This window comes from Balaenoptera ricei, chromosome 1 (genome assembly GCF_028023285.1).
Source record: "Balaenoptera ricei isolate mBalRic1 chromosome 1, mBalRic1.hap2, whole genome shotgun sequence".
Lineage (NCBI taxonomy): Eukaryota > Metazoa > Chordata > Mammalia > Artiodactyla > Balaenopteridae > Balaenoptera > Balaenoptera ricei.
Window position 1 is genome coordinate 53722561 of NC_082639.1, and position 21217 is coordinate 53743777.

Below are 21217 nucleotides of genomic sequence, written 5' to 3' on the forward strand. Positions count from 1 at the left end.
AAAAAATAAAATGGCAGATTAAAGCCCTAGCAGAATGATAGTAACATTAAATGTAAATGGCCTACATACACCAATAAAAAGATAAGAGACTGGCAGAATGGATTTAAAAACATGACGTACCAGTATGGTATACCAAAAGCTCACTTCAAAAAAGACACTATAAGGAGGCTGAAAACAGAAGGGTGGAAAAAGATATACCATATATACATTAATCAAAAGAAAGCAGACGTGGCTATATTAACATAAGATAAAGTACTTCGACTTCAGTGCAAAGAAAAGTACTGAATAAAGAGGTACATTACTGATGATAACAGCTATGACCCATAGCAATCTTAAATGTGCAGGTACTAAACAACAGAGCTATAAATTATGGGAAGCAAAAAATGACAGAACTGAAAGAAGAAATAAGATATATCTACAGTTATAGCTGGAGACTTCAAGACATCTCTCTCAACAACTGAAAGAAAACCAAACAGAAAAATCAACAAGGATATGGTAAAATTCAACAGCACCATCAACCAACAGGATCTAATTGACATTTTTAGAACAATCCACCCAACGACAACAGACCAAATACTTTTCTCAAAGGCCCAAAAAGAAAATACCAGGATAGACCATATCCTGAACCCTAAAACAAACCTCAACAAATTTTAAAAAACTGAAATCATACAGAGTGTGTTCTCTGACCATAATGTAATCAAACTAGAAATTAGCAACAGAAAGACAACAGGAAAACCTCCATACACTTGAAAACTAAAAACACAGTTCCAAATAATCCATGAGTCACAGAAGTCTGAAAAATGAAATTTAAAAATTACATTGAACTAAATGAAAATAAAACATAACAAAATTAGTGGGATGAGGAAAGTGCAAATCAAAAACACAAGATACTACTTCACACCCATTATGATGGCTATTACCAAAAAATGTAAAATAACAAGTGTAGGAGAGGATATTGAGAAATTGGAAGTCTTGTGCACTGCTGGTGGGAATGTAAAATGGTACAGCTGCTGTTGAAAACAATTTGGTGGTTCTGGAAAAAAAAAAATACCAAAACACACAGAATTACCATATGACCCACCAATTCCACTTCTAGCTATATACTCAAAAAAACTGAAAATAGAGACTCAAACAGATACTTGTACACTCATGTTCATAGCAGCATCATTACCAATAGCCAAAAGGTGAGAACAATCCAGTGTCCATCAACAGATGAATGGATAAACAAAATGTGGTACACATATACAATGGCATATTTTTCAACCTTAAAAAGAAATGAAATTCTAACACATGCTGTTGAAGCATTCTAACACATGAACCTTGAAGACATTATGCTGAGTGAAATAAGCCAGACACAAAAAGACAAATATTGTATGATTCCACTTACATGAGGTATGTACATATAATAGACAAATTCATAGAGACAGGAAATAGAATGGAGGTTACTGGGGATTGGGAGGAGGCGGGGAATGGAATTATTTTTTAATGGGTACAGGGTTTCAGTTTGCGTTAATTAAAAAGTTTTGGAAATGGATAGTGGTGATGGTTGCACAAAATTGTGAGTGTACTTGATGCCATTTAATTGTACACTTAGAAATGGTTAAACTGATAAATTTTGTTGTGTATATTTTACCACAATATAAATACATACATACATAAATTTAAGCGAACATTTTTTTAAACTTTATAAATCAATACTTCTCCACCTAAGAATTATTTCTGAGGCAGTATACTTTTCAGGATTCAAAGTGTCACAAATGATACTCCATGAAAATAATGACAAAAGCTGGGAGTCCTTACATATGTCTAATTCAAAATTAACCTTTCCTCAAAGATTGACCAACCATATCAAGAGTAAGGGTTAGGGTTGGGAAGAAAGCTATGACACTCTCTTAACAACACTAAATCACAGAGATGATAAATGATCTTGTTTCCCAAACTCACATAGAAAGTCACTGGTTTTCTAGGTGTAATATTAACTAGACTTGGAGCAAGGAAATAAATTTTTTTCTGCTACAACTGTCTCCACTCTCTCTGACTCCCATCAGAGACAACTGCCTGGGCTAGTTTTCAGATGTAGTGATAAGCTGCTTACAACTATAAATTATTTTGCAAGACTTCAAAGAAAGATCCTGTATTTACAGATTCAAGGGAGGAGATTGCAACATGATTTTATAACAGAGAATGACTGGGCAGTAAGCAGGGTTAAAGGATGCAATAAGAAGCAATAGTGAAGCACTACAGAATCCCTTACAGGCAATGTGAGACACTGTCTTACTTCAACAATCACTGCATTGGAATTCTGACTAACATGTTTAGTGTTCAGATCTCTTTCAGTCTTTTCTGGTGTGCCATCAAAATTCTGGTATTTGATTAGTGGTTGTTTTGGGATGGGGGAAGGGAGATAAAAGGGTGATAGCTAAACAGTTTCTTTTTGAGGTAATGAAAACGTTCTAAATTGACTGTTGTGATGGTTGCACATATCTGCGAACATATTAAATCCACTGAATTGTAAATTAAATGGATGAATTGTATGGTTATGTGAAAAAAATCTCAGTAAAGCCATTAAAAAAAAAAAAAGTTGAACCAGAATCTAATCGTATACAGGGAATACAGAAGATAGAGAAACAAGTCTACAAGGAAGAAATTTCAAAAAAGTTGAACCAGAATCTAACCAGTTACAGGAAATACAGGAGATAGAGAAACAAGTCTACAAGGAAATAAACATAAAATCCAAAAGGCAGGAAATTCTATAAGACAACTAATCTAATTTCCTCAACAAGTCAATGGCATAAAAACAAACAAACTTAAAAGTTGGAGGAGGGAGTAGTATTCCATTGTATATATACACCACATCTTCTTTATCCATTCATCTGTTGATGGACATTTAGGTTGCTTCCATATCTTGGCTACTGTAAATAATGTTTTTATGAACATTGGGGTGTGTGTACCTTCTCGAATTAGTGTTTTCATTTTCTTCAGATAAATACCCAGAAGTGGAACTGCTGGATCATATTGTAGTTCTATTTTTAGTTTTTTGAGGAACCTCCATACTGCTTTCCAGTATGGAGGAAAAAATATGGCTGTACCACGTTACATTCCCACCAACAGTGCACAAAGGTTCCCTTTTCTCCACATCCTCGCCAGCACTTGTTATCGCTTGTCTTCTTGATGATAACCATTCTAACAGGTGTGAGGGGATATCTCATCGTGGTTTTAATTTCCATTTCCCTGAGCACTTTTTCTTGTACCTGTTGGCCATTTGGACAACTTCTTTGGAAAAATGTCTATTTAGTTCTTCTGCCTATTTTTAATCGGATTGTTTGTCTTTTTGTTATTGAGGTGTATGAGTTCTTTATATATTTTGGATATTAACCCCTTATCTGATATATGACTTGCAAAAATTTTTCTCCCATAGGATGCCTTTTCATTTTGTTAATTGTTTCTTTTGCTGTGCAAAAGCTTTTAAGCTTGATGTAGCCCCAATTTGTTGATTTTTGCTTTTGGTGTTTGTGCTTTTGGTGTCATATCCAAAAACATCATTTCCAAGAACAACATCAAGGAGCTTCTTCTCTACATTTTCTTTTAGGAGTTTTATAGTATCAGGTGTTATGTTTAAGACTTTGATCCATTTCAAGTTAATTTTTGTAAGTGGTACAAGATAGGGAACCAATTTCACTGCTCTGCATGTGTCTTTCTAGCTTTCCCAGCACCATTTGTTGAAGAGACTATCCTTTCCCCATTGGATGCTCTTGGCACCCTCGTAGACTATTAGACGACCATATGAGCAACAACATGGATGGATCTGGACGATATTATGTTTAGTGAAATAAGTCAGACAGAGAAAAACAAATTTTATGTTATCACTTACATGTGCAATCTATAAAATAAACTAGAGAATATAACAAAAAAAGAAACAGACTCACAAACATAGAGAACAAACTAGTGGTTACCAGTGGGGGGGACAGGGGCAAGATAGGGGTAGGAGATTAAGAGGTACAAATTACTATTATAAAATAAAGAAGCTACAATAATATATTATACAGCAAAGGGAACATAGCCAGTATTTTATAATAACTCTAAATGGAGTACAACCTTTAAATATAGTGAAACACAGTGCTGTACACCTGAAACTTATTTAATATTGTAAGGCAGCCATACCTCAATTTAAAAAAAAAAGTTAGAGGAGGGAGAAACTGCTTTTTTTTAAAATGCAAGTGATCTAAGACCAAATTCCATCTGTGGATTTTGTTTGATCCTGATTTGAATAAACCAACTATAAAAAGATATGCATGAAATAATCAAGAAAATTTAACATGCACTGGATATTAGATGATACCAAAGAATTATGGACTGTTAATTTTGTTAAGTGTGATAACAGCACTGTGGTTAAATTTAAAGATGTTAATGTTTATACTACTCTTCTACTTCTGTGTATGTTTGAAGATTCCCATAACTTAAAAAGAACTTTTTCAGAGAGAATACAAGAGAAATTGAAATCAGCAAGCTCTGACAACCCTTCGAAGGAATTTTGTTGCAAAAAAGAGCAAAGAAATATTGGAGGTTGGAGACTGATGGAAAAGTGGGGCAAAAAAAGCAGAATTTTTTTAGATGGGAGAAATAACGGCATGCTTGCATGTTTATATACTGATGGGAATGATCCAATAAATAGAGAGAAAAAGTGATGATATAAAAGAGAAGGGAGGACTTCCCGGGTGGCACAGTGGTTAAGAATCTGCCTGCCAATGCAGGGGCACAGGTTCGAGCCCTGGTCCGGGAGGATCCCACATGCTGCGGAGCAACTAAGCCCATGTGCCACAACTACCGAGCCTGTGCTCTAGAGCCCACGTGCCACAACTACTGAAGCCTGCGCACCTACAGCCGGTGCTCCACATCAAGAGAAGCCACTGCAATGAGAAGCATGCGAACCACAATGAAGAGTAGCCCCTGCTCACCGCAACTAGAGAAAGCCCGCACACAGCAACGAAGACCCAACACAGCCAAAAATAAATAAATAAAATAAATAAATTTTTCTAAAAAAGAGAGAGTAGGGAGAATTCCTAAAGTACTGTATTTGAGCAAGGGAACTTGGGATCTAGTTCACTAGTGGTTCATTTAAAATAACTGGTGAACAGACAGACAATATGGGTACAGATGATAAAAGGTGAACACACATGGTGGTAGGAGTATGTGGACGTTCTTTCTGACTGCTTCAATTTTCTCAGTGAAACAGGAAGCCAAGTCATCCTAAGAGTGAAAATGGGGAAGAGCAATTAGGGTTTTAAGGAAAGAGTAGGAGGCATGAAATGGGTCAACTAAAACAGTGGGAAAATGAACGGACTAGGAAAATAAAATGTTTGCCTAGCAATGTTAAAGCCTTCATGAGTTAGTGGTCATAAATTTAACGTGAGACCAGTCAATGGGATCTGTGTGTTTTCCTCCAGCCATACTCAGCTGCACAAGTACAGGTATGACGTAAGCAGAAGGTTGGATTTAAACAGCACTGAGGTAGTGCAAATGACATGAGAAGAAGTTAAGGAAGCCAAGAGTATACGCAAAAGAGTAATTATAATGATCAACAAATAATTTAAGTTTGCTAAGGAGAGAAAAGAGGACATCAAGGGGTGAGAGACACAAAAAAGTTAGTATGATCACAAATTCTAGGTCCCAGTGGTGTTGAAGGACAGTTGAAGTCAGAGCGCCAGAACAAGAGAGCAAGAAAGATAAGAAGTGGTATTAAGAGAACAGGAAACATAAAACTGAGATTACAGGAGGCTTATGGTTATTCATAATGACTAAATCCAGAGATGACTATGGAAGTGAATAGTTAAGGTGTAACACAGAATGCAGGAAATCAGTTGAAAAGAGGAGTTGAAGACACTAAGAGGGTATTAGAAGGATCATCTCCATGTACATTTACACCATCCAGAAATCTATATATTCTAAAATTTCTCCAATCAGTATGTTACTGTTGTTAAAAGTAAACTCCATGTTTTAAAATTTTAATAACACAAACATTATAAACATGTCACTACAAGTCAATCAAACTATTATGCTCTGGCATATGATGTTTGTTCAGTAATTGGTACCATTTCATAACTAAACAGAAAGTGTTAATACAACTTCACCCAAGTCACTCTTAATTACTTTTTCAGGTTTTGACAAATGGAGCATGTTTTTAATTCATATTCCTACTATAACTAATAAGTATCAGTTTTTTATCAAAATTGATTATCTTCGTGCCAGCCTCTTGAATAAGAAAACATATATTTATATCTCTGACATAGCACCTGGCTTAAAGCAATAATTCAATAACTATATATTCCTTTCTATTAAAGGAGATAGATAATACTATGAATCTACATAATTATTTAACATTTACTTCAGTACCTATTATTTTTAGAATAGATTCCTGAATTTTCATGTATGAATCACCTTGGGTCTGGGAAGTTCTAATTGCAAAATTCCAGAGTTGATTAAATCCTGAATGTAAAGTTTCAGAGTTGACTAGGAAATCAACACTTCTATAACACCTCCCAACACTCCTCTGACTCAAATTTCAGAAAAGAGATAGCAACAAATAAGGTTGTTAATGAGAGTAGTGATGGAACCCAATCTACTGGCTCTTATCTTTCCACTATTTTTTCATGGCCTAGTCAGAATTACACAGTAACATACCATATGTTAAATATGCTACTTACTGTGGTATGATGGGATATACTGCCAACAATGTTGAGGTTTTTGAGCAGCTGGGGAGAACCACTGTACTGTCCAGAGATCTGCTTCCTAACTTCAGCAGCCACAGTTCTACAACAAAAAAGCAAGAACATTGTTTTTAAAAAGAAAACAAACTAACTTAAAATGAGAGAAAGCTAAGAATTTTAAAAACTCATCTAAAGAACAACAAAATCTCAGCACATCAATAAGGCTATAAATTTATAAGATATTTTGGTAAATACTGCTTATAATTACAGTAGACAATCTTTACAATGCTGATATAGGGTACAACACTTATAGCCAACTTACATAAGGCTTTTTTTTGTATATGGCATTTCAGGGAACATATTGATATTTTGGTTTATGATAGAGCTGGAAGCTACAATAAGATGTATATATTAATGTGTATATATTTTAAGGATATAAAATTAATTCAAAATACTTTATAAACAATATTCATGCCCCAGAAAACTATTCCCTATTTTTACTTAACTAATAAAAATTGTCTTTATACTCTGGCATTAATGGCTTTCCATAATCTGACTCTAATCACCTTTTCAGCCTTACATATCCCTTCCCAAATTCTTCTCAATGAACATAAACTGCTTCCTAGAATGCTGTTTCTCTCCTGTATCCACAAATTCAACTCTTAACTAGTTTTAGGGGTAAAACTCAAATGGCAGGACTTCCATACAAGCTTCTTGACTCACCACAGCTAAAATACCACCCTTCTTAAAAACTCTTAGAGCATTTATCATAACCTAACTTGCATTTTCCTCCTTCCTAGTTATTTTTTCCACATTCATGTATGCCCTATACAAACAGAGGCAGTGGTTTCATTCATTGCTATTTTCCCTAAAATATTTAGCATGTGGCACTTAAAACAGAGAAATGTATATTTAGTCCTATGAAATATATAGTATTACTGACAAATGAAGTAAACCACAAAGGCATTACCATAACATAACTTGACCAGTAAGTCCTTATTTGAAACAGGATTAAAGTTTAGGAAGTTCCACGATTTCAAGCTGCTTGTTGACCCTTGGGAGCATACTAGTACTTCAAATTTACTAAATAATATTTCTAGGGACTTCCCTGGTGGTTCAGTGGTTAAGACTCCGCGCTCCCAATGCAGAGGGGCCAGGCTCCATCCCTCGTCAGGGAACTAGATCCCACAAGCCGCAACTAAAAGATCCCGCACGCACGTGGCAACGAAGATCCCTCATGCCACAACTAAGACCCAGCGCAGCCAAATAAATAAATAAATATTTCTAAAACAAAAATATTTTAGACATTTAAATGACTTTGTAGCTCATTAAGCTCTATATTCCTTAAACTTCACAAAATTATAAACCAAAATATTTAGTGAGTCCTAAATCCAGTAATTAAATAACTTCCTCACATTAGTAACATTTTTACTAAGTAAAAAATGTAACTAAAGAACACAAAATAAAGACAACTATCAATAGATTTTGTACAATTATTTTCCTGATGTCAATATCTAACCTCCACCCTATGATCATCAACTGGTCACTTCTCTATTTTATAAACCTTGCCTTTTGTTCTTTTACTCTTTTCCAAAAAATAAACCCTACCTTCTTCCTATCATTCCATTGAACGTAAAGTGAAACAGGCCTACTGCCTTCGATTCTGGGCCAGCTTGATGATACTTCTGTTCTGGAGTGTTCTCAAATTAATGGTTAAATTCAGAGCCCTGAACATCTATCTTCGTGCCCATTCAAATTTCCAGCTGAATTTCTAGACAATTTCATTTTCCAAAAATTATCCAAATATATGATATAATCTTTAGCCTCCTTCTTCTCTTCCATACTCCCTTAACTTTTTTCATCTTCAATCACTCCACACACATCTCTTGAGCACCGCTAGGAGGTGACCACTCAGTTAGAAATTTCTGATAGAAAGGTGAAAGAGTTATCATTTTTTAAGGCTCAAGATACTGAATTAGCTCAACTTTTTCTTTACAGGTGACCTGAAGTACTTTAGATCATATTTGTGTTTTATAAAAGGCTAATTTGTTACTCATAATTGCCAAAACTTGGAAGCTTATCCTTCAATAGGTAAATGGATGAACAAACTATGATACATCCATACAATGGAATATTATTCAGCAGTAAAAAGAAATGCACTATCAAGCCAAAAAAGACACGGAAGAACCTTAAAAGAATACTGCTAAGTGAAAGAAGCCCATCTGAAAAGGATACAATACTGTATGATTCCACCTATATGACATTCTGGAAAAGGCAAAACTATGGAGGGGTGAAAAACAGTGGTTGCCAGGGGTTGGAAGAAGGAGGAAAAGGAAGAGATGAATAAGTAATGCACAGGGATTTTTAGGGCAGTGAAACTATTCTCTATGATACTACTACTATGATGGATACATATCATTATACATTTGTCAAAACCTATAGAATATACAACACAAACAGTAAACCTAATGTAATCTATGGACTTTAGTTAATAATAATGTATCAATATTAGCTTATCTATTATAACAAATGTATCATACTAATCCAAGATCTTAATAAAAGGGAAAACTTGGTTGGGAAGTAAACATGGGCACTCTCTGTACTTTCCACTTTTCTGTAAATCTAAAACTGCTCTCCCAAAAAGTCTACTAATTTTTAAAAAATAAGTAAATAAATAAAAAAGACTAAGAACAGACAAGGGAGGAAGAGAAGAGCAGGAAGAAACGATTAGAGGTTAGAGATGAAAGCTAAAGAAGGAATGTAACCTTTGAAGGAGGATACAGATTGAGGTGAGGACAAAGGGCAAATTCTGTAAAGCATCTGGATGTGAGAGGACAGGAACATTCACTGCAGTTTATGACTCCCCTTAGGCTTTTAATGAAGCCTATACACTGTGAATGTTCATTATTATGTTTGGTTTAAAGGCTTTACAATCTCCTGATCCTGTTGTCAAGACTGAGATGAAAATATGAAAAAGCTTTTAAAAAGAGAGAGAGAGACAGAGAACAAGTATTGTGTCTATCTTCCTCGGTGCTACTCAACTCAGTCTACCAACCTCAGCACTACCTCAGTGCTTCTGTTTCTCAGTGTTTCTGGGGCTAAACCACGAGTAATCTGAATTGTAAACTGCTATATTTGATCAAGTTCAAGATCTCAGTAACTGTTAAGACTTGCTATTACTTCAGGTACACTAAGAAAGAAAAACCTTGCTAATTAAGCAATACACTATCAATTAATTGAAAGACATACCCTGATTTCAGAAAATGTTAAAAAGTGAAACAAAATTTAAAATATGATTACTTCAAAAAGAGACAATCTTTCATTCAATAACAATCTTTCATTTAATAACAGAGACATACAAAGGATAATCCCCACATTACACATATTTGTCTTATTTATACATGACATAATTTCCCCCAAAGAGAAAATCAGCAATAATTTGAAATAAGAACCATTTCCAAACTTAGCTATAATGGCAGTAAAACCATCTGCAACCCAGACAAAGGATGTATTTATACTGAGACCCTCTGCATGAAAAGATTTCCTCAATGGTAAGTGAGGAAATTTTCCCAAATTAAAAAAACAGTATCTCTTAACCATATAATGGTCCAAAGTATGCAAGACAAGAAATGTAATGAATAAACTGTTATCAGGAATAACAGTACCTGATATCAATTAAAATCCTTTATCACAGATTACTTTTTTAATAACAATTTTTCCTACTCCTAATGAAGCTCATATAGTAAAGCAATACAAGGAAGTCTTTTTTACTTCTAATAAGCTATTAGTATTAACTGCAAAGTGGAAAGAAGAGTAGGTCAAAAATTCCATAGTTACTTACACTCTTAAATTATAATAGCAGAATATCTTCTTCCTCTTCCAAAAGCACATGATCCAATATTTGACCTATTTAACTCCTTACCAACTCTCTCCATTTCCGTAAGCTCCCTCACTATGTCAGCAAGCATTACAGTTTTTACAAAAGAAAGCACTTGCTAAGGCCGTTCACCATGGGATATTAGAAATAACCAACAAAGGATCCACATCCTGAGGGAAAATTATGTTGCATTTAACCTTTCCTCTAACCTCGTCCCACTTTCAGACGCCCCATCGACCATGATTTCCAGAACGTCCCAAGGCCAATCTGGGCCTCTCTCATCTCTAGTCATTCTTCATGGGACCAGAAGAAACACCTGAGTAAAGATGAGTAAGGACAGTTTAGACTAAAATAAAAGAGGTTAGTTGAGCTACTCCTATAAAGTGACAAAAAAATATCTGCAATGTAATATGCAAATAAGAGAATAAGATCTCTTGGAACTGGCACTGTTTATATTAAACACAGAACTCAGGGGAGAAGTGTAAGGGAATATACCATGGAATATACCAGGTAAGGGCACATATCAGAGACAAGGCAAGAAAGGGCTAGCTAAAACTCCCCAAAAGAAAAAGGACAAGAACAGATGATACTCCAATGCTGTGACTATCCAAGTCCATGACTGATGACTGACGGATTGAATCACAGTTCTACCATTGTGTATAGTTGGTATTAAAGACCAAAAGAAGCAAAATAGAGAAAACGATAGATTAAAGAAATGCAACACTGTATCACCTTTCCAGTATTTGTGCCACAAATGTTTAACCTGAACTGAATCAAACCTGTATATCTAACATTGATTACAAGAAATACAGAGAACAGTGTTAACAATACTAAAAAAAAAAGCAATCAGACAAAAACCAGAAGAAAGCTCATTCTATAATGTCAAGTCTCTTCAACAAGTCAATGTGATGAATAAATAAATAAAGGCAGTGGGCTAAGTTTTAGCATAAAAAAGACTTAAGACTAAAAATTAAAGTCTACTCAAAAAGGGAAAAAAAGACTTAAGAGATATAACCAAATGCAATGAATGGTCCTTAACTGGATCCTGATTTGAACAAACCAGCTATAAAAGACATTTCTGGGGATAATGAGAAATTTGAACATGGACAAGGTATTACATAATTAAGAATCAGTGTTTTTTTAATGTGGGAAAACAGTATTATAATAATGGAGGGAAATGTCCTTATATTTTAGAGATGCAAATGATGTCTATAATTTAGCTTAAAACACTTCAATTATTGTTACTCTGCCTTAACAGAGAAAACCAGCAAACTAAATATGGAATACAGATGTGCCAAATACTCTTCAAGAAGTATATCATACCCTCCATATATCCCTGCCTGATTATTTCTGCCCTGTTTTCCTCAGGTTAGACACTCGTCCTCTGTGCTTTCAAAGCATTTTGTGTTTATCCGCATTCATTTAAGGAAGTGGAGTTTCCAGGAGGCTAGTTCAGACAGGCAGCAGACTAGCCAGACTGCTTTCTATGGTGGAATAAGAACCTGGCCTTGCTGACAGAGTTTGATTTCAGCAGTGAGAAAGCCTAATGTTTGTAAACATTCTCTCTGATAGAAGCACATAAACTGCAAAGTAGGTTTTTCTAGAATAGTAGTAATGCGACCCACAGATGTAAAAGTATGGTGGACAAAAAAAAAGGTGTGGTGAAGTATCTAGAATATGGCTTCTCAGGCCTGGCACACTCTCCCTCTTCAGAGGTACCTTTGCAACCTCCTTGAGGAATGAAGGACGACAGGAAATTTTACTTCTGATAGGAGTACGCTACGTCTCTTTTTTTGTATAAATGTCTCAAAGCAGGCTAATTTCTGCCATTAAAGAAAACGTACATTTTTTAACTCTGTCTGGTGCCACTTTCCTATCAAGAACTACCTCACTGTGATAACCGAGCAGTACCTTAGTCATACCACCTATCAAATTGTTCTGAAATCTATTTACCTATCTCCTTGCAAGGAACTAAGCGATTAGCTTTACTTACCTTTGCACCCTCCAGCAGAGTGCCTAGCACACTCTGGGTGCTTAAAAAATGTTTAAAAAGCTGAAGTGAAAAAAATGAGACTATAGTGAAATTCATAATTCCTCCCCCCCAAAAAGTAGTTCAATAAGAATGCTAGAATGGAACAATTGATAGGAACTTCTTGAGTGCAGGAACTACATTTTATTAATCTTTACATCCTCGATGTCTAAGACAAGACAATGGGGGGGCCGAGAAAGAGGAATGGAGAGACAGGTGTAGTGGAGAGAGAGAAAAGGAGGTAAGGGAAAAGGACGAACTTAGAGACTACCTAGTATATGGACTTTCCAAATGCCTTTCAGAGGAAATTAATCTATAAGTATTGTTGCTTTCTAATTGATTGGAAAGAGACAAGAAGTATGCCTTTTTATCTATTACTTTCAAGTAATCAGGTAAGTGTTTGCTGGGGGGAAAAAATCTGAATCAACAGAAGAGTTCTACACGTGTAAAACCTTTTCTTTAAGAGCCTAGCTGACATCATTACTATCCCATTTGTTAACTGGTAAAGTTTAAAAACTACTATTGAAGGGAAAAAAAAAAAAAACTCCTACTGTAACACAATGCTCTCCTATTCTATGTGAAACTTTTCTTTTTTAGCAATGTTTTAACAAGATAACATGTTTACTTATCTCAAAGTAGTCTCTAATACATCTTTAGCATATCTGCAAAGGGCTCGTTCTAGAACTACATTCAAGCTCTACAATTATGTAAATAAACTTACTATGAGAAGCAGAGAAAATAAGATTTCTCCAGTATGGAGAGAATAAGATTTTCCAGTATGGAGAAAAGACAAAACAACCTGATAAAGGAAGACATCTTTTTAAAAAATGATTTAAAAAGTAAATAAAAGGAAAATGTACATGGTATTAAAAACTCAAACTTCACAAAGAAGTAAAAACAAAAGGTATAACTCTCTACCATTTCCAATCCCCAACCCTATTCCCCACATATGACCACTGAATATTTTCTTAGGTGTCCTTCAAGAAAAAGATGGGTGTACATCAGTGTGTATATAAGAAATCCTTATTTTTTAATATGACATATAACATCATACATAACCTTTTCTTAATATCTTACATATACACTTAATATATCTTAGGAATCTTTCCATATCAGAACATAAAATTAATAATAATATTCTAGCAATACTTATCAAGCATTTACAATGTGCCAGATACACATAAAAGTGTTAAATTTGATATATACCTCATTTAATCTTCAGAAGAACTCATGAAGTAGGCACTATACCAGCATACTGAAGTTTTAAGATGTTCAGGTCATACAACCAATAACGAATAGCACTAAGGTCTCAACTTAGAGCCCCCACTCTTAACCACTGTTCTCCTTTTTATCTGATATAGAGTCCATAAAATGAATAAACTGCAACATATTTAACCAGTCTCTACTGGTAGACATTTAAGCTATTTCTAGTCTTCGCAAAGATCATCGCTTGAATGTAAGCTCCACTGAAAGATTTTTGTCTAAATCAAGAATTATGGGTGATTTTTATTTTATCTTTTGGGCCTTTTGTATTTCCACATTTTCTGCAGTACCATATATTATTTTATAGTAAGAAAAAAATAGATATTTTTAGATAAACTTGAAAAATAGAGTAACTTATGAAAGGTAAAGGCAGGGTTTGAATTCAGATCCATAAAACTCCCAAGGCCTCTTTCCATGGAAGCAAGTTTCCAAAGGTAAATAATTCTAGTTACAGTTTATATTATTTCTCTATTCTCCAGAACCTAACCAGGAGGTCAGTTAAAGATGCCCAGTGAAAATGTCTGTAGTATATACCAACATATTAATAGGAACACTATAATAACTACCACCACTGTTATGATCTGTTTCTCTTTCACGGATGGCTAAATAAAACTCCCATCTGAGGCACTGTCATTTGTAAGTTATCCTGTGTTGAATTCTTTAAGAATTAAGGTCCAGAGTAGACCAGTAACCACTAAAACCCCAAGAAAACAAAAACACATAAAGGTTGATTTGTGAAACCAAAGAACAGAAATAATTCTTCTCTATAATACACTAACATTTAAGATATAGTTCCTTTTGGGGGAGGATGAAGAAAAAAAAGATGTCAGATGACTCATGTATCCCATCTGACGCTATTTTGGGATAACATTTAAGTTAAAGATTTAGAAAACACTGTATTAAGGAGACTTGGAAGTCTCCATCATTCTGATCTACAGCATTTCACTGTATCTCAATTTCCTCAACTAAAACATGGTGATAATAATGTTCCCTACTTCATGGAACATATTAAGTTATAACTACAGAAAAAAGATTTTTAAATTTAGCATTTGAAAAAATTAACACTGATCTGAAATTGGTAACTAAAAAGAAAACTGAAGGGGAAAAAACCTCTACTGTAAAAAGTCAATCTTCCCAAAAGGAAATAAATATATCCTTAGCTCCACTCTACTTCATAAAAATAAACCAGAATCTCCTTACCCACAAACATACAAATTATATCCTGGTGTAAACTGTATACAATTAGTTGCTAAACTCTCTTCATCCTAAGTCTTAAATACTTCTCAAATTTTCGTCCCCTCCTTCCCTTTCCTACAGCATCTGCCTACAGATAACATCATACTTAATGGTGAAATGCTTTCCTCCTTAGACGGGAAAGAAAGCAAGGATGTGTACTCTCACCACTTCTATTCAACACTACACTGCAGGATCCAGCCAGTGGAATATGGGAAGGAAGGAAGGAAAAATGGAAAGAAGGAAGAGACGGGGGAAGGAAAGGGAGGGAAGGAGGAAGAAAGGAAAGGGAGGAAAGGAGGGAGGGAAGGAAAGGGAAGAAATTAAAGGCATTAAGATTGGAAAGGAAGAAATAAAACTATCTTTACGCACAGACAATATATCCTATAGGCAGAAAATCTTAAGGAATCCACCAAAAATTACTAGAACTAATAAATGAGTTCAGGAAGGTCAAAAGATACAAATTCAATATTCAAAAATCAATTGTATTTCTATAAACTAGCAACAAACAAACCAAAAATAATTCTTTAATTCCATTCATGATAACATCAAAAACAATAAAATACTCAGAAATAGATTTAACAAAAGAAGTATAAGACTTGCACACTGAAAACTTTAAAACTTTACTAAGAGAAATCAAAAAAGCTCGAAATAAATGAAGAGACAGTCTGTGTTCATGGATTTTTTTAAAAAATTTATTTATTTAATTAATTTTTTTTTTTTGGCTGCATTGGGTCTTCGTTGCCGCACGCGGGCTTTTCTCCAGTTGCGGTGAGCGGTGGCTTCTCTTGTTGCAGAGCATGGGCTCTAGGCGCACGAGCTTCAGTAGTTGTGGCATGCGTGCTCAGTAGTTGTGGCTCACGGGCTCTAGAGTGCAGGCTCAGTAGTTGTGGCGCATGGGCTTAGCTGCTCCGCGGCATGTGGGATCTTCCCGGACCAGGGATCGAACTCATGTCCCCTGCATCGGCAGGCAGATTCTTAACCACTGCGCTACCAGGGAAGCCCTGTGTTGGTGGATTTGAAGACTTAATATTGTTGATGGCAATTCTCCCCACACTAATCTACAGATTGAATGTAATCCCTGTCAAAACCCCAAAAGAATATTTGCAGAAATTGGTAAAATTCATGTTGATATTGATCCTAAAATGTTTACAGAAATGCAAAAAATCCAGAATAGGCAAAACAATTTTGAAAAAGAAGAAAAAAGTTGAAGGACTTACACTTCCAGCTATCAAATTTTACTGTAAAATGAGAGTAATCAGAACAGTTTGATACCGTAAGGACAGACATACAGATCATGATTTTTAACAAGATATCAAGGTAATTCAGTGAGAAGAGGACAGTCTTTTCAACAGAAGAGTGTTACAACAACTGAACATTCATATACAAAAGATGAATTTAGACCCCTTCTCACACCATGCACAAAAATTAATGCAAAATGGATCATAAACCAAAAGTAAGAGCTAAAACTATAAAAACTTCTAGAAGAAAACAGAGAAGGAAATCTTCTTGAGTATGAATTAAGCAGAGTCTTAGATAACAACACCAAAATCATGATCCATAAAGAGAAAAAAAATTAATAAATTGGACTTCATCAAAATGTAAATCTTTGTGCTTCAAAATTCACCATTAAAAAAATAAAAAAGCAAACCAGACAGGGAGAAAATATTTGCCAATCATATATCTAATAAAGGGCCTGTATCTAAAACATCTAAAGAACATCTAAAGAACTCTTACAACTCAAAAACAAGATAAATAATCTAATTTAAAAATGAGCAGAAGATTTTAATAGATATTTCACCAATAAGATATGTAAATGGTTAATAAGCACAAGAAAATCATCACTAATCATTAGGGAAATGCAAATCAAAACCATAATGAAATGCCACTTCACAAGTACTGATACATGCTACTACTTGACAAACCTTGAAATGTTATGCTAAGTGAAGGAAGTCAGACACAAAAGGCCATATATTGTATGATTCCATTTATATGATATGTTCAGAAAAGGCAAATCTAGAGAGAGAGAGACAGACATAAAGTACATTAGTGGTTGCCTGGGGCTTGGAGTGGAACTAGGGAGTGACTACAAACTGGCACAACGGGTTCTGGGGGGGGATGAAAATGCTCTAAAACAGGATTGTGGGTGATGGTTTCACAACTTCATAAATTTCCTAAAAATCACTGAATGGTACACTTAAAATGAATTAACTGTACGGTATGTAAAGTATACCTCTATAAAGTTGTCTTTTTAAAAAACAAAAAGAGCTTGAATATGGTTGGAACTACTCTGTGAAGATAAGGGTAAGAAATTGCTTATAGTCAGAGAAAGAATGATGGTGACAGGAAAAAGAGGAGAGTTGGAGTGGAGTCACTAAGAAAATTTTGGACTCTGAGGCTCCTTACCACCATCCCTGTATCTTTCGCAAAGTTTATGAAAATCATTAAAAGGCTGATATGAGCGAAGGAGTTCAGTTTTCTGGTGTCACAGGACAAACATGGAACACCTCATGATGATGCAGCAGTGCAGGTGCAGAAAGAAGCATGGGAAAGCCAAAAAACAAGAACCAAGTAGACCTCCTTGGGAGGCGCTGAGTTGGCATTAAGGTGACAGCTCAACTTAACAAAGTTAAGAGACAGGGGATCCACAGCTGGCATCAGGTTAACCTGGTTTTGTTTGCTTTCTGTATTTCACCAGTTACATTTAAATTTTAGCAGGTAGTAGAGCTGACTATACAGCTATATATTTAAATGATTATAGTGATGCTACACAACTTCAAATGACTAATTTTAAAGAATATCAGTTGTTTTGGGGACCAGCACTCTGACCCTCCTTCTTTTGGTTAGAAACTCCTTCTTGATAAGGAACTCATTCCTTGAGATTGGGTGTTGCTGACACCATCACATCTCTCCCCCAAACCATACAGGACATATGACCCAGGACTGGTCAGAATCCCCTATATCCCTAAACACAGTAATTGGTTCAAGGAAGGACATGTGATCCAAGCCAGACCAATAACTGAGTTCCTGGATCTTTTCTGCCACAACTAAACTTGTAGGATTTGAGCCTGGGGCTGTCAATTCTCATTGTAACCATTTTGTTACAATTTTGTGGAAAATCTAGCCAAGACATGAAGAGGCCTGCTAACATCACCTGTATCCCTGGACCCAATGAACTCAGTTATATGAGTCAGCACTTTTTTATATGTGCAAATTAATCTGATTTGAGTTTCTGTCACTTGCAACCAAAAAGTCTCTTCTGTAAAAGGCCACTGAAAAAGCAGAGACATTTCAAGCGGTTGCCAAAGGGGCCCAAAAGATGCATCCCGGAAACTAAAGGGAACTAACTCTCTGTGGAGACTGAATTGACTAATGGAAAACAGGATGCAGGAGAAAAGCAGGTAGATAAATTTCCTCTTCTTCCACAGTCCCATCTACACATCTAAGGAACTGTTCCTCTGTCTAAAGATATCCTGTGTGGCCAAGCATGTACACCTGGCAAACGATCTCTCTCTAGCTCTTTGTGAAGCAGTGGCCAACAAGATAAGGTATCACCTTACATTGTTTCCTATCCTTCTCTTCACCTCCCTCTTCTCTTTTAATGTCCTGGGATTATGCCTCTCAGAAAAAACCTCAATTTTTTTTTTTTTTTTTTTTTTGGCTGCGTTGGGTCTTCGTTGCTGTGTGTGCACGGGCTTTCTCTAGTTGCGGTGAGCGGGGGCCACTCTTCATTGCAGTGCGTGGGCTTCTCATTGCGGTGGCTTCTCTTGTTGTGGAGCATGGGCTCTAGGCGCTCAGGCTTCAGTAGTTGCAGCATGCGGGCTCAGTAGTTGCGGCATACGGGCTTCAGTAGTTGTGACTCACGGGCTCTAGAGCGCAGGCTGAGTAGTTGTGGCGCATTGGCTTAGTCGCTCCGCGGCCTGTGGGGTCTTCCCAGACCAGGGTTCAAACCCGTGTCCCCTGCATTGGCAGGTGGATTCCTAACCACTGCGCCACCAGGGAAGTCCAAGCCTCAACTCTTAATCCTTGTTTCAGTCTCTATTTTCTAGGGAACCCAGACTAAAAGAGTACCTACAAAAAACCTACAGTAATCACCAGGCCTCATATTAAGTGAAACACAGAAAGCTTTCCCTTTGAGATTATAAACAAAATGAGGATGCTCAATTTTAACACAATGTTGAATAGAAATGGTAGTAAAAATCTGTACAGTAATGCAAGGTAATAGCCTGCAGACCAACACCAAAAAATAAATCAGTTACAAGGCTTGGAAAAGATAAAACAAAAATTCTTCATTTTCAGATGATACGGCTGTCTACATGGAAAATATAAAGGCCACAGGAGAGTAAGTAGGTTGACTGCAGCCTGATCTTCCCCCTCAGCTTTGTTCAGTCTATCCTGTACCAGGAGTTTCTCAAGTATGGAGCTGGAATATAAGGTCTCCTAAAAAAGACTGACCTTCTGTTTTCCTGAGAAAGCATAATAGTTCTGGTTGAATCAGTCCCACAAAGCTATTGTGTAACCTGAGGACTGTCCAGAGTTGAAAAGCCTGTGCCCATTTTGAAGAATCAAGGATTATTATTAAACTTTGGTAAAAATTTTTAAAAAAAGAAAAAGAAAATACAAAGGAATCCACAGATACATACTTAGATTTAACAAGAGTTTAGCAAGGTATATAGCTGATACAAAATTGTTATATACCTAAGGATAAATCTAACAAAAGATATGCAAGAACCTTACAGAGAAAACTACAAAATTTCATTGTGTGATATAAAGAAGACCTAAATAAATGGAGAGATACACCACAACCATGAATCAGTATTATAAGAATGTCATTTCTCCCCCAAATTGATGTACAGAGTCAATGCAATCCCAATCAAATTCTAATAGGATTTGGGAGTTTTTTGTTTGTTTTTGGTAGATTCTAAAATATACACGGAAATTCAAAAAGCTAAGAGCAGCTAAGACACTTTTTTTTAAGTTGGGAGGAGATATTCTACCAAATTCCAAAACTTATTATAATGAAAATTGTTTATAATTAGTGAAAAGATGTATAACCAGACCACTGGGACAAAATAGAGAGCCCATAAAAAGACCCACAAATAAGGACACACACATCTATTATAGACATGGCAGGACAGATCAATGGGGAAAGGAGAATCCATTCTGAAAAAATTAAAATTTCACACCATACGCATATCAAGTCCAGGTGGAATATAAACCTAAACACAAAGGAGGTAATTACAAAGTTTATTATAAATCAGATGACTATCTTAATGACCTCAGAGAATAAAATATTTCTTAAACAAGACCCCCAAAATACTAAACATTAAAAAAAAAAATCCTAATATACTGCATTAAAACTTAGTTTTCAAAAGACTCCATTTTGGACTTCCCTGGCTGCCCAGGGTTAAGACTCCGAGCTTCCACTGCAGGAGGCCCAGGTTCGATCCCTGGTCAGGGAACTAAGATCCCACATGCCGCAACGTGCAGCCCAAAAAAGAAAAAAAAAAAAAAAAAAGTAAAAGACTCTATAAAAAGGATTAAAAAACAAACCACAGTGTAGGAAAAGATATTTGCAAAACATATAATCAATAAATGATTAATCTACTGAATACATATAAAGTTCTCACACAAATCAATAAGAAAAAGACAATCCAAAGGGAAAAAAACAAGGAAGGAAAATGGCAAACTATTTAATTAGGTAACTTACAAAAGAGTAAATTCAAATGGTCAATAAACATACAAAACAGGGCTCAATCTCATTAGTTATCAAGTAAATATGTACTAAAACTTTTACAATAAGATAGCATCACGCATCCACCAGATAGGCAAAATGAAAAAGTTGGCAATACCAAGTGATGGTAACTATGCAAAGCAACATTGTGGGAGTGTAAATTTCCACAACTATCTTAGAAAACAGTTTGGCATTGCCTAATAAACTTGATGATAAATAAAACTGCTAGGACAAGCAATAAAAACCCAGCAATTCCACACCTGAGCATACCATAGAAAAACTCATGAACATATGTACCAGAGTATATGTACAGGAGTGCTCACAGCAACACTGTTTCTAATAGTCAAAAACTGGAAACAACCCAAATGTCCATCTAC

At 35.6% G+C, this 21217-nt stretch overlaps 1 protein-coding gene across 6 annotated transcripts in view; it reads right to left on the reverse strand.

Moving 5' to 3' along the window:
• The window catches only part of DOCK7 (dedicator of cytokinesis 7), a 191607-nt gene that overhangs the window by 162493 nt on the left and 7897 nt on the right, over positions 1–21217 (reverse strand). For all 6 annotated transcript variants that reach the window (XM_059923863.1, XM_059923850.1, XM_059923848.1 and 3 more), the window contains exon 2: positions 6702–6807. In XM_059923863.1, the coding sequence (XP_059779846.1) occupies positions 6702–6807 (106 nt within the window). The remainder of the gene's footprint in view (positions 1–6701; positions 6808–21217) is intronic.